Source organism: Arachis hypogaea, chromosome 19 (assembly GCF_003086295.3).
Source record: "Arachis hypogaea cultivar Tifrunner chromosome 19, arahy.Tifrunner.gnm2.J5K5, whole genome shotgun sequence".
Lineage (NCBI taxonomy): Eukaryota > Viridiplantae > Streptophyta > Magnoliopsida > Fabales > Fabaceae > Arachis > Arachis hypogaea.
In genome coordinates, this window is record NC_092054.1 from 129858566 (window position 1) to 129871846 (window position 13281).

Consider the following 13281-nt stretch of genomic DNA (forward strand, 5'->3'; position numbering starts at 1 on the left):
TCACTTGCAAGTTACCACATTCACTAGCTCCTTTTCTCATTGCTAGGCATATCATAATGATTTAAGACATAGGTGGTGAGATCGGAGGCTTAGAAGTATGAAATTTGGATTTTAAAACTCAAAAATCAACTTTGGCACGAAAACAGAGCCACGCGTACGCGTACTCCATGCGCATGCGTGGATGGCCACAAAACTCATCGACGCGTATGCGTCATGCACGCGGACGCGTAGATTGAAAATTAGCCAAACGACGTGCAAGCGTTAGCCACGCGTATGCGTGGGTGCACTTGCGCCCCAGGCACAAAACTGGCACAACTCTGGCGCAACTCTCTGGAAAATAGCTGGGCAATTGGTGCAGCGCATCGACGCCCCCGCGCACAGCACGCGCACGCGCGGATGGTGCTTTCTTGAAGATCGGCGCGTACGCGCCAAGTGCGCCTACGCGCGGAGGGTCATTCTGCTAAAAATTTTCTAAGTTAAAAAGCTGCAGAATTCACAGACTAAACCCCCAATCTTCCGATGGACATAACTTTCTCATTTCAAACCGATTTTCGCCCGTTCTTCGAACGGCATGGACATCCCGGATCCAATTTCTTTTCTAAACAAGTTTTGCACAAAACGAAAATCCGGAGTCCAAGTTATGTCCCGTCAAAGTATGCCCAAAAATCATGTTTTCACACAAAACCACAAGGTGCCATTTTCAAAACAAGCCATTTCAATTCTTTTCGAAATCAACCGAAACATGCCAATTTCAACCCTTTATGAAATCAATCAAAATGTACCAAAATCAACATCAAGCCTCCTCAATTCACACATCAACACTTCAGCACAACTCACAAAACATCATCCCACTAATTTAACATTTCTTAATCAAATGGCTAAGAGACAACACATAGAAATGTCATACATATTTTCTCATCCCAATTTCCAATAATACCATTTCCAATTAATCATCATTACACACACTCAATATCATCATACCATCAAGGCATCAATAATCCTAGTCACATATATGACCACATAATATATCTCAACCAAAACCAAACATACCTTATCTACATAATTTCACCCAAAATTATCAAATTCCACACTTCAACTCCTCAAACCTTATTATTCAATAACCAACCCAATTATTCATATATTCATTATCTGAAACTCATCCAATCACTTCCATCATCATAAAATGCACACATCAACTTACCTTCCTTACCTCTTTCCGGCCTCCGGCCCAAAATTCACGGCCTCTGGCCCAATTTCACAATTTAACAGCATAAACCACAAATCAATACTCATTACCCAACACATTCAATTCTCAATATACCAAGCATACAAGGCCACACAATTCTCAACCCAATCATTAATTCACATTACATACCAACTATTCATATTAGCACTAACCATTTACACAATCCAAACTTAATCCTAGGGGCATCTAGCCTAGGAATTCTCATCACACCACACGGTATTTAAATGAAACTTAAACCGTACCTCTTGTAGCCAAATCAATTGAGCCTCTTCTTTGAAAGTCTCCACCAACCTTAGCTCCAAGCCTCACCAAAGCTCCTCAAGCAACACCAATCTCCCACTTGTGCATCAAAATCACCAATACACTAACATAACCAATTTCACATATATACATCAACCTAGGGCTCATGAAAATGATAAATCACAAGGGTTTGAGTACTTCTTACCTCAGCCCATGTGAAATAGGGATAGGACCCACTTAGAATCCATGTTAGAGTATCCCTGAACACCCAAAATCACAAGATTTCAACACTAACTACCCAAAAATGTGTAACAGTGGGGAAATTCGAAAACTGGATAGAGATGAATGGAATACTCACCACAAAACTTAGATAGAATTATAGAGGATGAGAAGAGCTTTGCGTGGCTGCAAGCGGCTCGTCAATCGGAGCTCCGTAGCTCAAGTTATGGTGGTTTGAAGATCAAAGAGAGTTAGGTTTTCTCTCTTCTCTTCTCTCTTCTCAATTTCAGCGCCCCAACCCTTCTCTTTAGGGTAAAATGAGCTGAAATGCTCATAACTAATGTTTATATATGTTGGGTCTTGGGCCCACTTAGGCCCGGTTCACTTATTTTTGTCCGTTGGCCCAATTTCGGTCCAAAACCTTTAAGATTAGCGCTCCAAATCGCATTTTAAATATTTCTACTTTCCCTAATTAAAATTCCTCCTTTCTTAACCTTATTTACTTATACTCAATTTTCTCAACTGCAGTACCAGACAGATCTCGGCCGGTACTGCCGGTCAAAATTTCACTGCGCGCTTTTACGCAGAAAACTATGTTTTTCGACTCGGAAAAATTCACTGAATCCAATTATCATATTTAAATTATCAAATTCCAATTGCCAAATCCTCCAACCATATTCGCTCCTATTTAATTTACTATTTAATTAATTTCGGTTAGACCGGGTATTACATTCTACCTCCCTAACAGAAATTTTTGCCCTCGAAAATTCCATCATCACTGCGAGTACGCGAGCGTAGTCTGCCTCTATATCCAACGCATAACAGTCCCAAGGTCCTTTTACCCTGCGCGCTTCCGTTGCCGCGCTCTGATTTTTCTATATTCGAGGTTCTCGGTCATTTGTCCAATGCCGACCAATAGTCTCGTTCCTTACCTTTATCGTCTCATCAACTCACACCCTATTAAATCTCAAATCATGTCATCAATAGTATTACCATCATCGTTAATCATAGCCATCGTCCCACATCACTATAATCAATCAAAGATAATCACTACACCTTAATCATACTCCATCACTATCCTCTCTCTCTGCTAAGCCAATTACCACTAATCACAGCTCAACTCCAAGCATAAACTCCAAACTTACTTTCTTATTCCCAAACCCTCGAATTTCTACATGACTTGCTGTTATAAAGTCTCTGACTCATCAATCAAAATCTCCTTTCATTTCTAGAAAGCAAATGAGTTTGAAATAACAATCTAACAAAATCATCAGAATTCGCTTTCCTTTAATAATCTATAAAAGCATTCGAGACACATCTCTTTTGTTAAAGTTACTCATATGAAAAAAAATCATCTTCAAAAACGTAACCAACACTCTTTCAAATTCTTGGAGAAAAATTTTCAACAGTACCTCTCCAAAAATTGAAGTTTACCACCTGTCACGGGTTTCCTCAAACCAATTTCAGTACCGCATCAGCATTTCAATTTAATGGTTTTCACATTCATCTTTCAAAACCAATCATTATAAATCTCAATCAAAATCCAAGGTCACTATGACCAATCATCATAGTACTCATCTCTCAAACACGACAACTTGCACTCTCTCATCATCTAAATCCAATTATGCATCAATGATAATTTCCTCATCCGCTTTAGAACCATCAAAGCTCGCAGCCGCAATCAATTCCAACTATTTGGGGATCATTACTTGCAGTAACCCACTTAACCCTTCTAGTATTCAAACTTAAGATATTATAGTAAACTTTTACAGCTCCTAATCGTGGCTATCTTGTGTTACTGCTTCCGCAAGTTTCTGCTGCTTTATTCTGATCTCTCGTCTAATACTAGCTCTATCACTTACTTCCTCAAGTAATCAACCACAACTAAGCATGACTGGCATTCACTAGATTTCTATCTATGATAACCAAAGCCACATACCAACTTAATCGTACTTTTAACACGTTACCACTCTTTCGCTTACCAATTCTCAAACCGTCGGATCTAACGGTATCACCCGTTGTTGTAGTGAACACACGACCTTGTTGTTGGCCCTTGGTAGTATTTCGGTTGACCTCCTTAGGACACTTCCAGGACACGTGTCCAACTCCTCTACAACCATGGCAAAGTCCCAATCCATCTCGACACGGAGTTCCCATATGATGGCTTTCACATCGCCCACAAGTCATTCTACTCTGAGGTTGCTTTCCATTAAAGGCCTACCTAATCATTTATGCTCACCAAACCTTCTATTAAGATAACTTAGGGTTATCTAGAACAGATCATAATTTTTCATTCGACCATGTATTATGAGTGAATACCAGCCTTCAGCATTGTCTAAAGTGGTAAAGAATTAAGTTATCAGTTTTCTTGTTACCTCAGGTACGAGAATCGGACTTGGCAGTCTCCCGGTCCTTCCAGTGTGGGCAATCTCTGACCAAATGTCCTAGCTTTCCGCAATTGTAACACAAACCCGAACCATAACGACACGGTCTATTTGGATGATGACCTCCACATCTCTGACAACTCAAAACATCCGAAGCAGCCACTATCTGTTTTTTCCTACCTTTTCCTTGGGAATTCTTATTCGTCGCAAGGTCATTTCGCCCTTGGGGAAAACGTTGTGGGTATCCTCTTCTCTTAAACTCTTGACCCCTTGTTGAGTATTCTTGATTCTGCTCCCTGCGGTGGGATTCCCGACGGTCATTCTCCGCCTCAACAGCCTTCCTCACACATTCTTCAGCAATACGGCTCTTGTTCACAAGTTCAGAGAAGACCCTAATCTCCATCGGTCCAACGGAGCTCAGGATTTCACTTCGAAGTCCTCCCTCATACTTAATACACTTTCATTCCTCGAAGTCTCCCGGAGCTCCTTGACACATGCGGGAAAACCTGAATAGCTCCTCAAATTTGTCTGTATACTCAGATACGGACATAGCACCTTGCTTTAGCTGCAGTAACTCCAATTCCTTGGCTGTCCTGGCGGAATTCGGAAAGTACTTCTTATAGAATTCCACCTGAAAGGCATCCCAAGTGATATGATCATTCCTATGTTGCAGGAGACGTCGAGCCCCTTGCCACCAATGAGATGCTTCCCCCATGAGTAGATAGGTAGCGAATTCAACACGCTGCTCTTCAAGCACCAACTGCGCTTGCAGTGCTCGCTCCATGGCCTGAAACCACGTATCAGCTTCAGTCGAATTGGTGGTTCCCTTGAACTTAGGTGGATTAACCTTTAAGAAGGTTGCCAGTGTCATCGGGCCCTGAGCTCCACTTCCGCCATTGCCATTATTGTTTATCTGTTGCCCAAGAGCCTCCGCAGTGGCCTGCACAGCAGCAGCCATATTCTCCAACGTCGCCATAAGGTTTACCGGATTATTCGGGTTGATTTCCGGTTCCTGAGTGCTAGTACGATCCCTCTCACGTCCCCGACCGGGTCCACGAGGCGCCATCTGGTTCCTATACACACCAAACAATCGATATCAAGTTGATCAGTCTCAATATCGGAAGTATAGTGCTTCAAAGTACCAAAGGTACACTCATGGACTTCATGCTAGATGTATCGGTTAGATACCCTAACTAGCACAGGCACAGACTTAGAGTATGCATTGAAGCATAAGCAGTTCCATCCCTCAGGCTCACGTGGACGAACTGCTCTGAGACCATAATGTAACACCCTAATATTCAAATCCTTATGCTCGAGTCATAAGTCAATGATATTACGGTGGTACGACTCTCAGGTAGATTTTTAATATATAAATATAGGTAATTTCGAAAGGAGTATTAATCGAGAAGCCTGAAAAGAGTAGACATAAAATCGCGAAGACGTATCACTCACGTTTCGACAACAGAAAGATAAACCGTGAAGCCGAAAACGATATACGGACAAGGCGTAAAGGAGACTAAAAGATAGATAACATATAGACATATATATAACAATAAGTAAATAGCCACTAGTCGCGACCCGCAAAGATTAGGCCGGCTAGGGTACAGTATGAAAGTAGTTGACAATAGTATGTCCTAATCTCTCCCAAAGGAAACACGAGAGCCTCTATAGGCCAGTTCAAAAGAGTTCAATACATAATATAATCTTTTCGAAACAAAGGTGGAGAGATTCTAAGCAAAACACAAAGTAGAGAAAATGAAGATCTTCGCCGTCTCTCAGACAACCCACAACTCACTTCTGAGCACCTGGACCTGTATCTGAAAAACAAGAGATATATACGGAATGAGAACCCCAGGCCCATGGGTTCCCAGTACGGTAAAAGTGCCAAATAAATACAATGCACTACAATAAGAACTCATTAAGCATCCTAAGCTTCTTCACCAATTATTCATCCTAGATTTTCGCTAATCCATGAATAGGCAACTGTCGTAAAGGGATACTAAATCTGGTCCATATCTCATAAAATTCCCAACTCGCTGATTCTCCCACGAATCAGATTTGGAATTCTAAACAAAACCATCATCAGTCGTCTTGTCTCAGCAATTCTATGTTAATACATTATACCCTCACCGGGAGCTAGTGAAACCACATCACTGCGTCTACCCAGGGAGCTCAAATTATCTCATCCAATGATCATCATCCTCAAGCAATCGCATCACGAATTCGTCTCATCAAGGATAGCCCTCAACCTCCACCGACACCAACATGAGGGGCCTCTCAGTTGTACAAACACAAGCAATGCATGCAAGTAATACACAATTAAGGTACAAGTAGAACAAGTAGCACATAATCAGGTAACATAGCATATATAATGTAGAAGTCTAAAACAAATAAGCAAACCCAAACAATTCAAACATATTCAAATGATGAATGCCTGCCCTATGGCTGATGATATCATCTGTCGGTTATCAAGCCAACCCGACGTGTCCGGTAGCTAACCCGGGCACAGTCTCTCTGTTGCGCATTAATATCATTAGAGGGAATATGTGCCCTGTCACCATTGGAGGGTATCTGCGCCCTGTCGCCATTAGAGGGTATCTGCGCCCTGTCGCCATTAGAGGGTATCGGTGCCCTGTCACCCTTACAACCAGAGAGAAAACACAAGCATACTTACATTCAACATTTTCCATCATTATTCATTTATCATATTCGTTCATTTATCATATATGCATTTATACTCAGCCATAATCCATAATGACTTTGTCGTAACCCGGCAATAACTCAGCCATCCGGCTCATAGTTCAATCCAGAACTAGCCAATTTATCAACATGGCTCCGCCGTATCCGGCAATAACTCAGCCTTCCGGCTCATGGTTCAATCAAGAACCTGCCATTTATCAATAAATACAGCCCTTCGGTTCGTGGCATACACGGTACTTCCACCGTCATCCTCCATATCTCATATAATCATCTTTGATCATCATTGATCATTACTTTTCCCCTTACTTCACTCGCAAGTTACCACATTCACTAACTCATTTTCTCATTGCTAGGCATATCATAATGATTTAAGACATAGGTGGTGAGATCGGAGGCTTAGAAGTACAAAATTTTGATTTTAAAACTCAAAAATCAACTTTGGCACGAAAACAGAGCCACGCGTACGCGTACTCCATGCGCACGCGTGGATGGCCACAAAACTCATCGACGCGTATGCGTCATGCACGCGGACGTGTAGATTGAAAATTAGCCAAACGACGCGCAAGCGTTAGCCACGCGTACGCGTGGGTGCACTGCGCCCCAGGCACAAAACTGGCACAACTCTGGCGCAACTCTCTGGAAAATGGCTGGGCAATTGGTGCAGCGCATCGACTCGCCCGCGCACAGCATGCGCACGCGCGGATGTTGCTTTCTTGAAGATCGGCGCGTACGCGCCAAGTGCGCCTACGCGCGGAGGGTCATTCTGCTAAAAATTTTCTAAGTTAAAAAGCTGCAGAATTCACAGACTAAACCCCCAATCTTCCGATGGACATAACTTTCTCATTTCAAACCGATTTTCGCCCGTTCTTCAAACGGCATGGACATCCCGGATCCAATTTCTTATCTAAACAAGTTTCGCACAAAACGGAAATCTGGAGTCCAAGTTATGTCCCGTCAAAGTATGCCCAAAAATCATGTTTTCACACAAAACCACAAGGTGCCATTTTCAAAACAAGCCATTTCAATTCTTTTCGAAATCAACCGAAACATGCCAATTTCAACCCTTTTTGAAATCAATCAAAATGTACCAAAATCAACATCAAGCCTCCTCAATTCACACATCAACACTTCACCACAACTCACAAAACATCATCCCACTAATTTAACATTTCTTAATCAAATGGCTAAGAGACAACACATAGAAATGTCATACATATTTTCTCATCCCAATTTCAAATAATATCATTTCCAATTAATCATCATTACACACACTCAATATCATCATACCATCAAGGCATCAATAATCCTAGTCACATATATGACCACATAATATATCTCAACCAAAACCAAACATACCTTATCTACATAATTTCACCCAAAATTATCAAATTCCACACTTCAACTCCTCAAACCTTATTATTCAATAACCAACCCAATTATTCATATATTCATTATCTGAAACTCATCCAATCACTTGCATCATCATACAATGCACACATCAACTTACCTTCCTTACCTCTTTCCGGCCTCCGGCCCAAAATTCACGGCCTCCGGCCCAATTTCACAATTTAACAGCATAAACCACAAATCAATACTCATTACCCAACACATTCAATTCTCAATATACCAAGCATACAAGGCCACACAATTTTCAACCCAATCATTAATTCACATTACATACCAACTATGCATATTAGCACCAATCATTTACACAATCCAAACTTAATCCTAGGGGCATCTAGCCTAGGAATTCTCATCACACCACACGGTATTTAAATGAAACTTAAACCGTACCTCTTGTAGCCAAATCAATTGAGCCTCTTCTTTGAAAGTCTCCACCAACCTTAGCTCCAAGCCTCACCAAAGCTCCTCAAGCAACACCAATCTCCCACTTGTGCATCAAAATCACCAATACACTAACATAACCAATTTCACATATATACATCAACCTAGGGCTCATGAAAATGATAAATCACAAAGGTTTGAGTACTTCTTACCTCAGCCCATGTGAAATAGGGATAGGACTCACTTAGAATCCATGTTAGAGTATCCCTAAACACCCAAAATCACAAGATTTCAACACTAACTACCCAAAAACGTGTAACAGTGGGGAAATTCGAAAACTGGGCAGAGATGAATGGAATACTCACCACAAAACTTAGATAGAATTATAGAGGATGAGAAGAGCGACGCGTGGCCGCAAACGGCTCGTCAATCGGAGCTCCGTAGCTCAAGTTATGGTGGTTTGAAGATCAAAGAGAGTTAGGTTTTCTCTCTTCTCTTCTCTCTTCTCAATTTCAGTGCCCCAACCCTTCTCTTTAGGGTAAAATGAGCTGAAATGCTCATAACTAATGTTTATATATGTTGGGTCTTGGGCCCACTTAGGCCCGGTTCACTTATTTTTGTCCGTTGGCCCAATTTCGGGCCAAAATCTTTAAGATTAGCGCTCCAAATCGCATTTTAAATATTTCTACTTTCCCTAATTAAAATTCCTCCTTTCTTAACCTTATTTACTTATACTCAATTTTCTCAACTGCAGTACCAGACAGATCTCGGCCGGTACTGCCGGTCAAAATTTCACTGCGCACTTTTACGTAGAAAACTATGTTTTCTGACTCGAAAAAATTCACTGAATCCAATTATCATATTTAAATTATCAAATTCCAATTGTCAAATCCTCCAACCATATTCGCTCCTATTTAATTTACTATTTAATTAATTTCGGTTAGACCGGGTATTACACTGCACACCGTCTTTGTGCATGGCATCTCTACCGTAATGCCTGTGAAGCTATAAAGAATTCAAAATTCTTAGATGGGTTAAAACACCTAATGTATGGAAATTTTTTTCCTGAAGAGTTTGAGAGAAGATGGCATAACTTGATATCTGAGTACGGACTTTCTGAGAATGAATGGTTGCAAAAGACATACGGGATCAAAGAAATGTGGGCTTCCTCATATTTAAATGATAAATTTTTCGGTGAAATCAGGACTACGTCACAATGCGAAGGTATCCACTCCTTGATAAAGAATTACATTAGTAAAAAGTGCTATATTTTGGAATTGATACACAACTTTAATGAAGCATTGACGCAGTATCGGACAAATGAACTCTTATCCGATTTTAAATCATTGTTTACAACTCCTGTGTTGACCACGTGTCTTCAAGACATTGAGAAGCAAGCAGCCGATATTTTCACCAAAAGCATGTTTAAAGAGGTTCGGTGTGAGATAGAAGAAGCTGGAAAATTAAATGTTGTTACACATTCAGTAAACAACAATGAAGTTAAGGTGAGAATAAATAAATATAGGCAACCCGGGAGGGAATGTGAAGTACAATATGATAAAGCCACTAAAAAATTTGCTTGTGATTGTCGTTTGTTTGAAAGTCGTGGCATTCCATATTGTCATATTTTTTGTACTATGAGACATGACCACATCGATATCATTCCTGATACTCTTGTCTGCACGAGGTGGACTAAAAATGCTAAGAAGGATTATATATGTTCAGTTACATCCGCAGAAACTAACTCTGAAAATATTGCTGGTATTAGATATGGTGCTCTAGCAACACTATGCTTCACATTATGTGAGTCGGCATCAAAGAACCGAGATGACTTCATGGAGATTAGAGATGACATTTTTGGACTAATCCAAAAACTTAAAAAGAGACGCGATCCTGACTCCAATGTTCTTTCTAATGCGTGTATGGTCGGTGACCCAACTGTTGTGAAGACAAAGGGAGCCCCTCGTCAAAATAGATGGGCAATAAAATCTCGTAAGTGTTCTCATTGTACACGTTGTGGTCATACGATTCGAAGGTGTCCAGAATTATACAGTAGAGACGTCCTACATACTGGTCATCACTAATCGAGTGATGAACTCAATGATGAGAAGGTAATTTTAATTTTCTGTTTTATCAAAATTTTTAAAGATTATTTATCTATGTATTTAAATATTGTCTAATGTATTTTATTGTATTGTAGAGTTATTCTGAAGAAGAAATAAATCACTAAAGCAATGATGACAGCAATGTTCAGAGTGTAGATCACAGATATTTTAATGACAATGGAACAAATAAATTAGCTACACAAAAAAATAAGAATGGAGTTAAGGCTACCAAGGTATGTTAATGTGAACTTGAAGTCTTGTATATAACTTTTGTAAATTTTTTAAAAAAAAAAAACAGTAATTTGTAGCTATTTTATTATATATACATTTTACTTTTAGACTTCATTAATATATATTTTGTTTTTATTTAGTTAAAATTGTACTTACTTAATCATGTCATGTGAGATGCCTGTATGTAGGATACAAGAGTTGTTGACACAAGTTTAAAGTCCAAAAAGTATAAGCGAAGGTGTTCTAATATACGTAATGCGCATAAGGTTCGTATCCTAAATGGAATACACATATAATAGTAGTATTTTTTTACTAATAAAATATTAAAATTTTGTTGCGTGTACTTTTTTAGAGTGGACAACCAAATAACCATGATACTGGAAAAACATGTCAACCTAATTCAATAGATCCTGTGAAGCTCCAGAATCAGCATTTGAATGGATTACCTGTGTATCCTACATTTCTAAGATTTTTCGTTCCACCTTATCATCCATACAATGGCTCAAATTTATGATGAATTTATGGGTGAATGGATCAATTGAATGAATGACTTATTAATATGTGTATCAATTTTTTATATCTTCGATTACTCAGAACCTGTTACACGATATTAATAATATATTGATGTGAGGTTTAGTTATAAAATAAAAAATTAATTAAATCATAAAATAATTATTGACCACAGATTGATCCTCCAGAATTGACAATAAAGTAATTACGAAGGAGATTGACCATGAAACAATTAATTGAATGAATCAACAATTAATGCATAACTCATAATTGCAATAACAACTTACTTGTAACGTATTAATAAATTACTAAGGTCTTTTTTTTAAAAAGAAATAAATCATTTATTTATAATAATTTATTATTGCATATATCAAGTAGTAATATATTGTTAACGTATATATAAGGTTATTGCATAAATTTTTTTGGAACAATGTGATAGAATTGTTGAAATTATTATGTGCAGTTTTTAATATCTGATTTTGGAATTTGAAATTAAGTTTTCTTATTTTTATATTTTGCAAGTTTTTAATATCTGTTTTTAATAAATATTTTAATTTTATGATAGACTCATGCATGTGAATAAATTTAATTTAATTAATGGCTCAAAATCATGATAAATTCATGGGTGAATGTATTCAATTGAATGAATGACTTATTAATATGTGTACATATTCAATTTCATGATGAGTTAGATAAGCATGCAAATATTAAATTTTTTTAAATCTACCCACACCTTTCTCAAATTATGATCCATACATATTTAGTGGCATAATACAATTAAAACCATTGATTTTATGCCTCAAATTAATGTCTTTATAATTTTTTGATTTTGAAAAATAACTATTTCGGTATTTTCATTTAAAGATACATTAATTTAATTTATTGTCTTTAAACATACCTTATTAAATTATTAATACATTATCACTTTATACTTCAATGGTGGAAATAAATATTAAATAATGATTATTTATTTGTATGATTATTAATACGTTACTACATTAATTTAATTTATTGCCTTTATACTTGAATGATGACAATCAGTAATTATTCTGATACTAATCAAGTTCAATTCAAATTTTAAAACAGAAATTATTTATTTGTTTTTAGAATATTTTTTTAAAAAAATAATTTTAAAAAAGTAATACTGGTAAAATTATGTGATAATTTTTTTTATTAAATATAAAAAATAATACAAATACATAAAAAATATTTGTTAATAATTATACGTATATTAAAAATATTTGTTGACTATGAGTATTATTATTTAAGTAAATAATATATAATTTAACTTTTCAACCTTGAAAAAACTCTTAAATGAGATAATATTTTACTTTATCATTGTGTTTAATAATAATGATGATAATAAATAAATAATACGTTATTAATCAGTTTTAAGAGTGAAAAACTTCAAATACTTCTCATTTAAATACGATACAAAAAAATAATTGATCCCCAACTTCTTCTCTTTCTCCAAATTTAAGCCGTAGCCTACAATGCTCCTTCTGGCTTGCACACAGACTAATTCACAAAAATAGGTAATTTTGGTCGACTGAAAGTAAAATTAGCATTTGTCTGTACAGTACTAAAAAGAAAAAAGGTTAATTTTGCTAACTCTTTCTCCTTTTTATTTGGGTGTGGTTTGTAGATTGGCAATGGAGATGTGATGGATTGAAACTAATAACATCTCTACTCATGATAATCAAGGAAAAAATACACTTAAACTGAATAGAAAATATTTTAAATGACTGTAGACATGAGAGATGGAAGACAAACACAACTAAATTAAATTAGATAAAAAAAATTAAGAATGTAAATGATGAAGCAGCCTTCAACAATGAACTTATACTGGCTCAACAACTGA

At 37.5% G+C, this 13281-nt stretch overlaps 1 protein-coding gene across 1 annotated transcript; it reads left to right on the forward strand.

Moving 5' to 3' along the window:
* The first annotated feature begins 9620 nt into the window (after positions 1-9620).
* On the forward strand, positions 9621-10658 carry LOC112778739 (protein FAR1-RELATED SEQUENCE 1-like). The gene has a single exon (XM_025823030.1). It carries the CDS (start codon positions 9621-9623, stop codon positions 10656-10658), a length of 1038 nt encoding a protein of 345 aa, XP_025678815.1.
* Positions 10659-13281: the final 2623 nt, after the last annotated feature.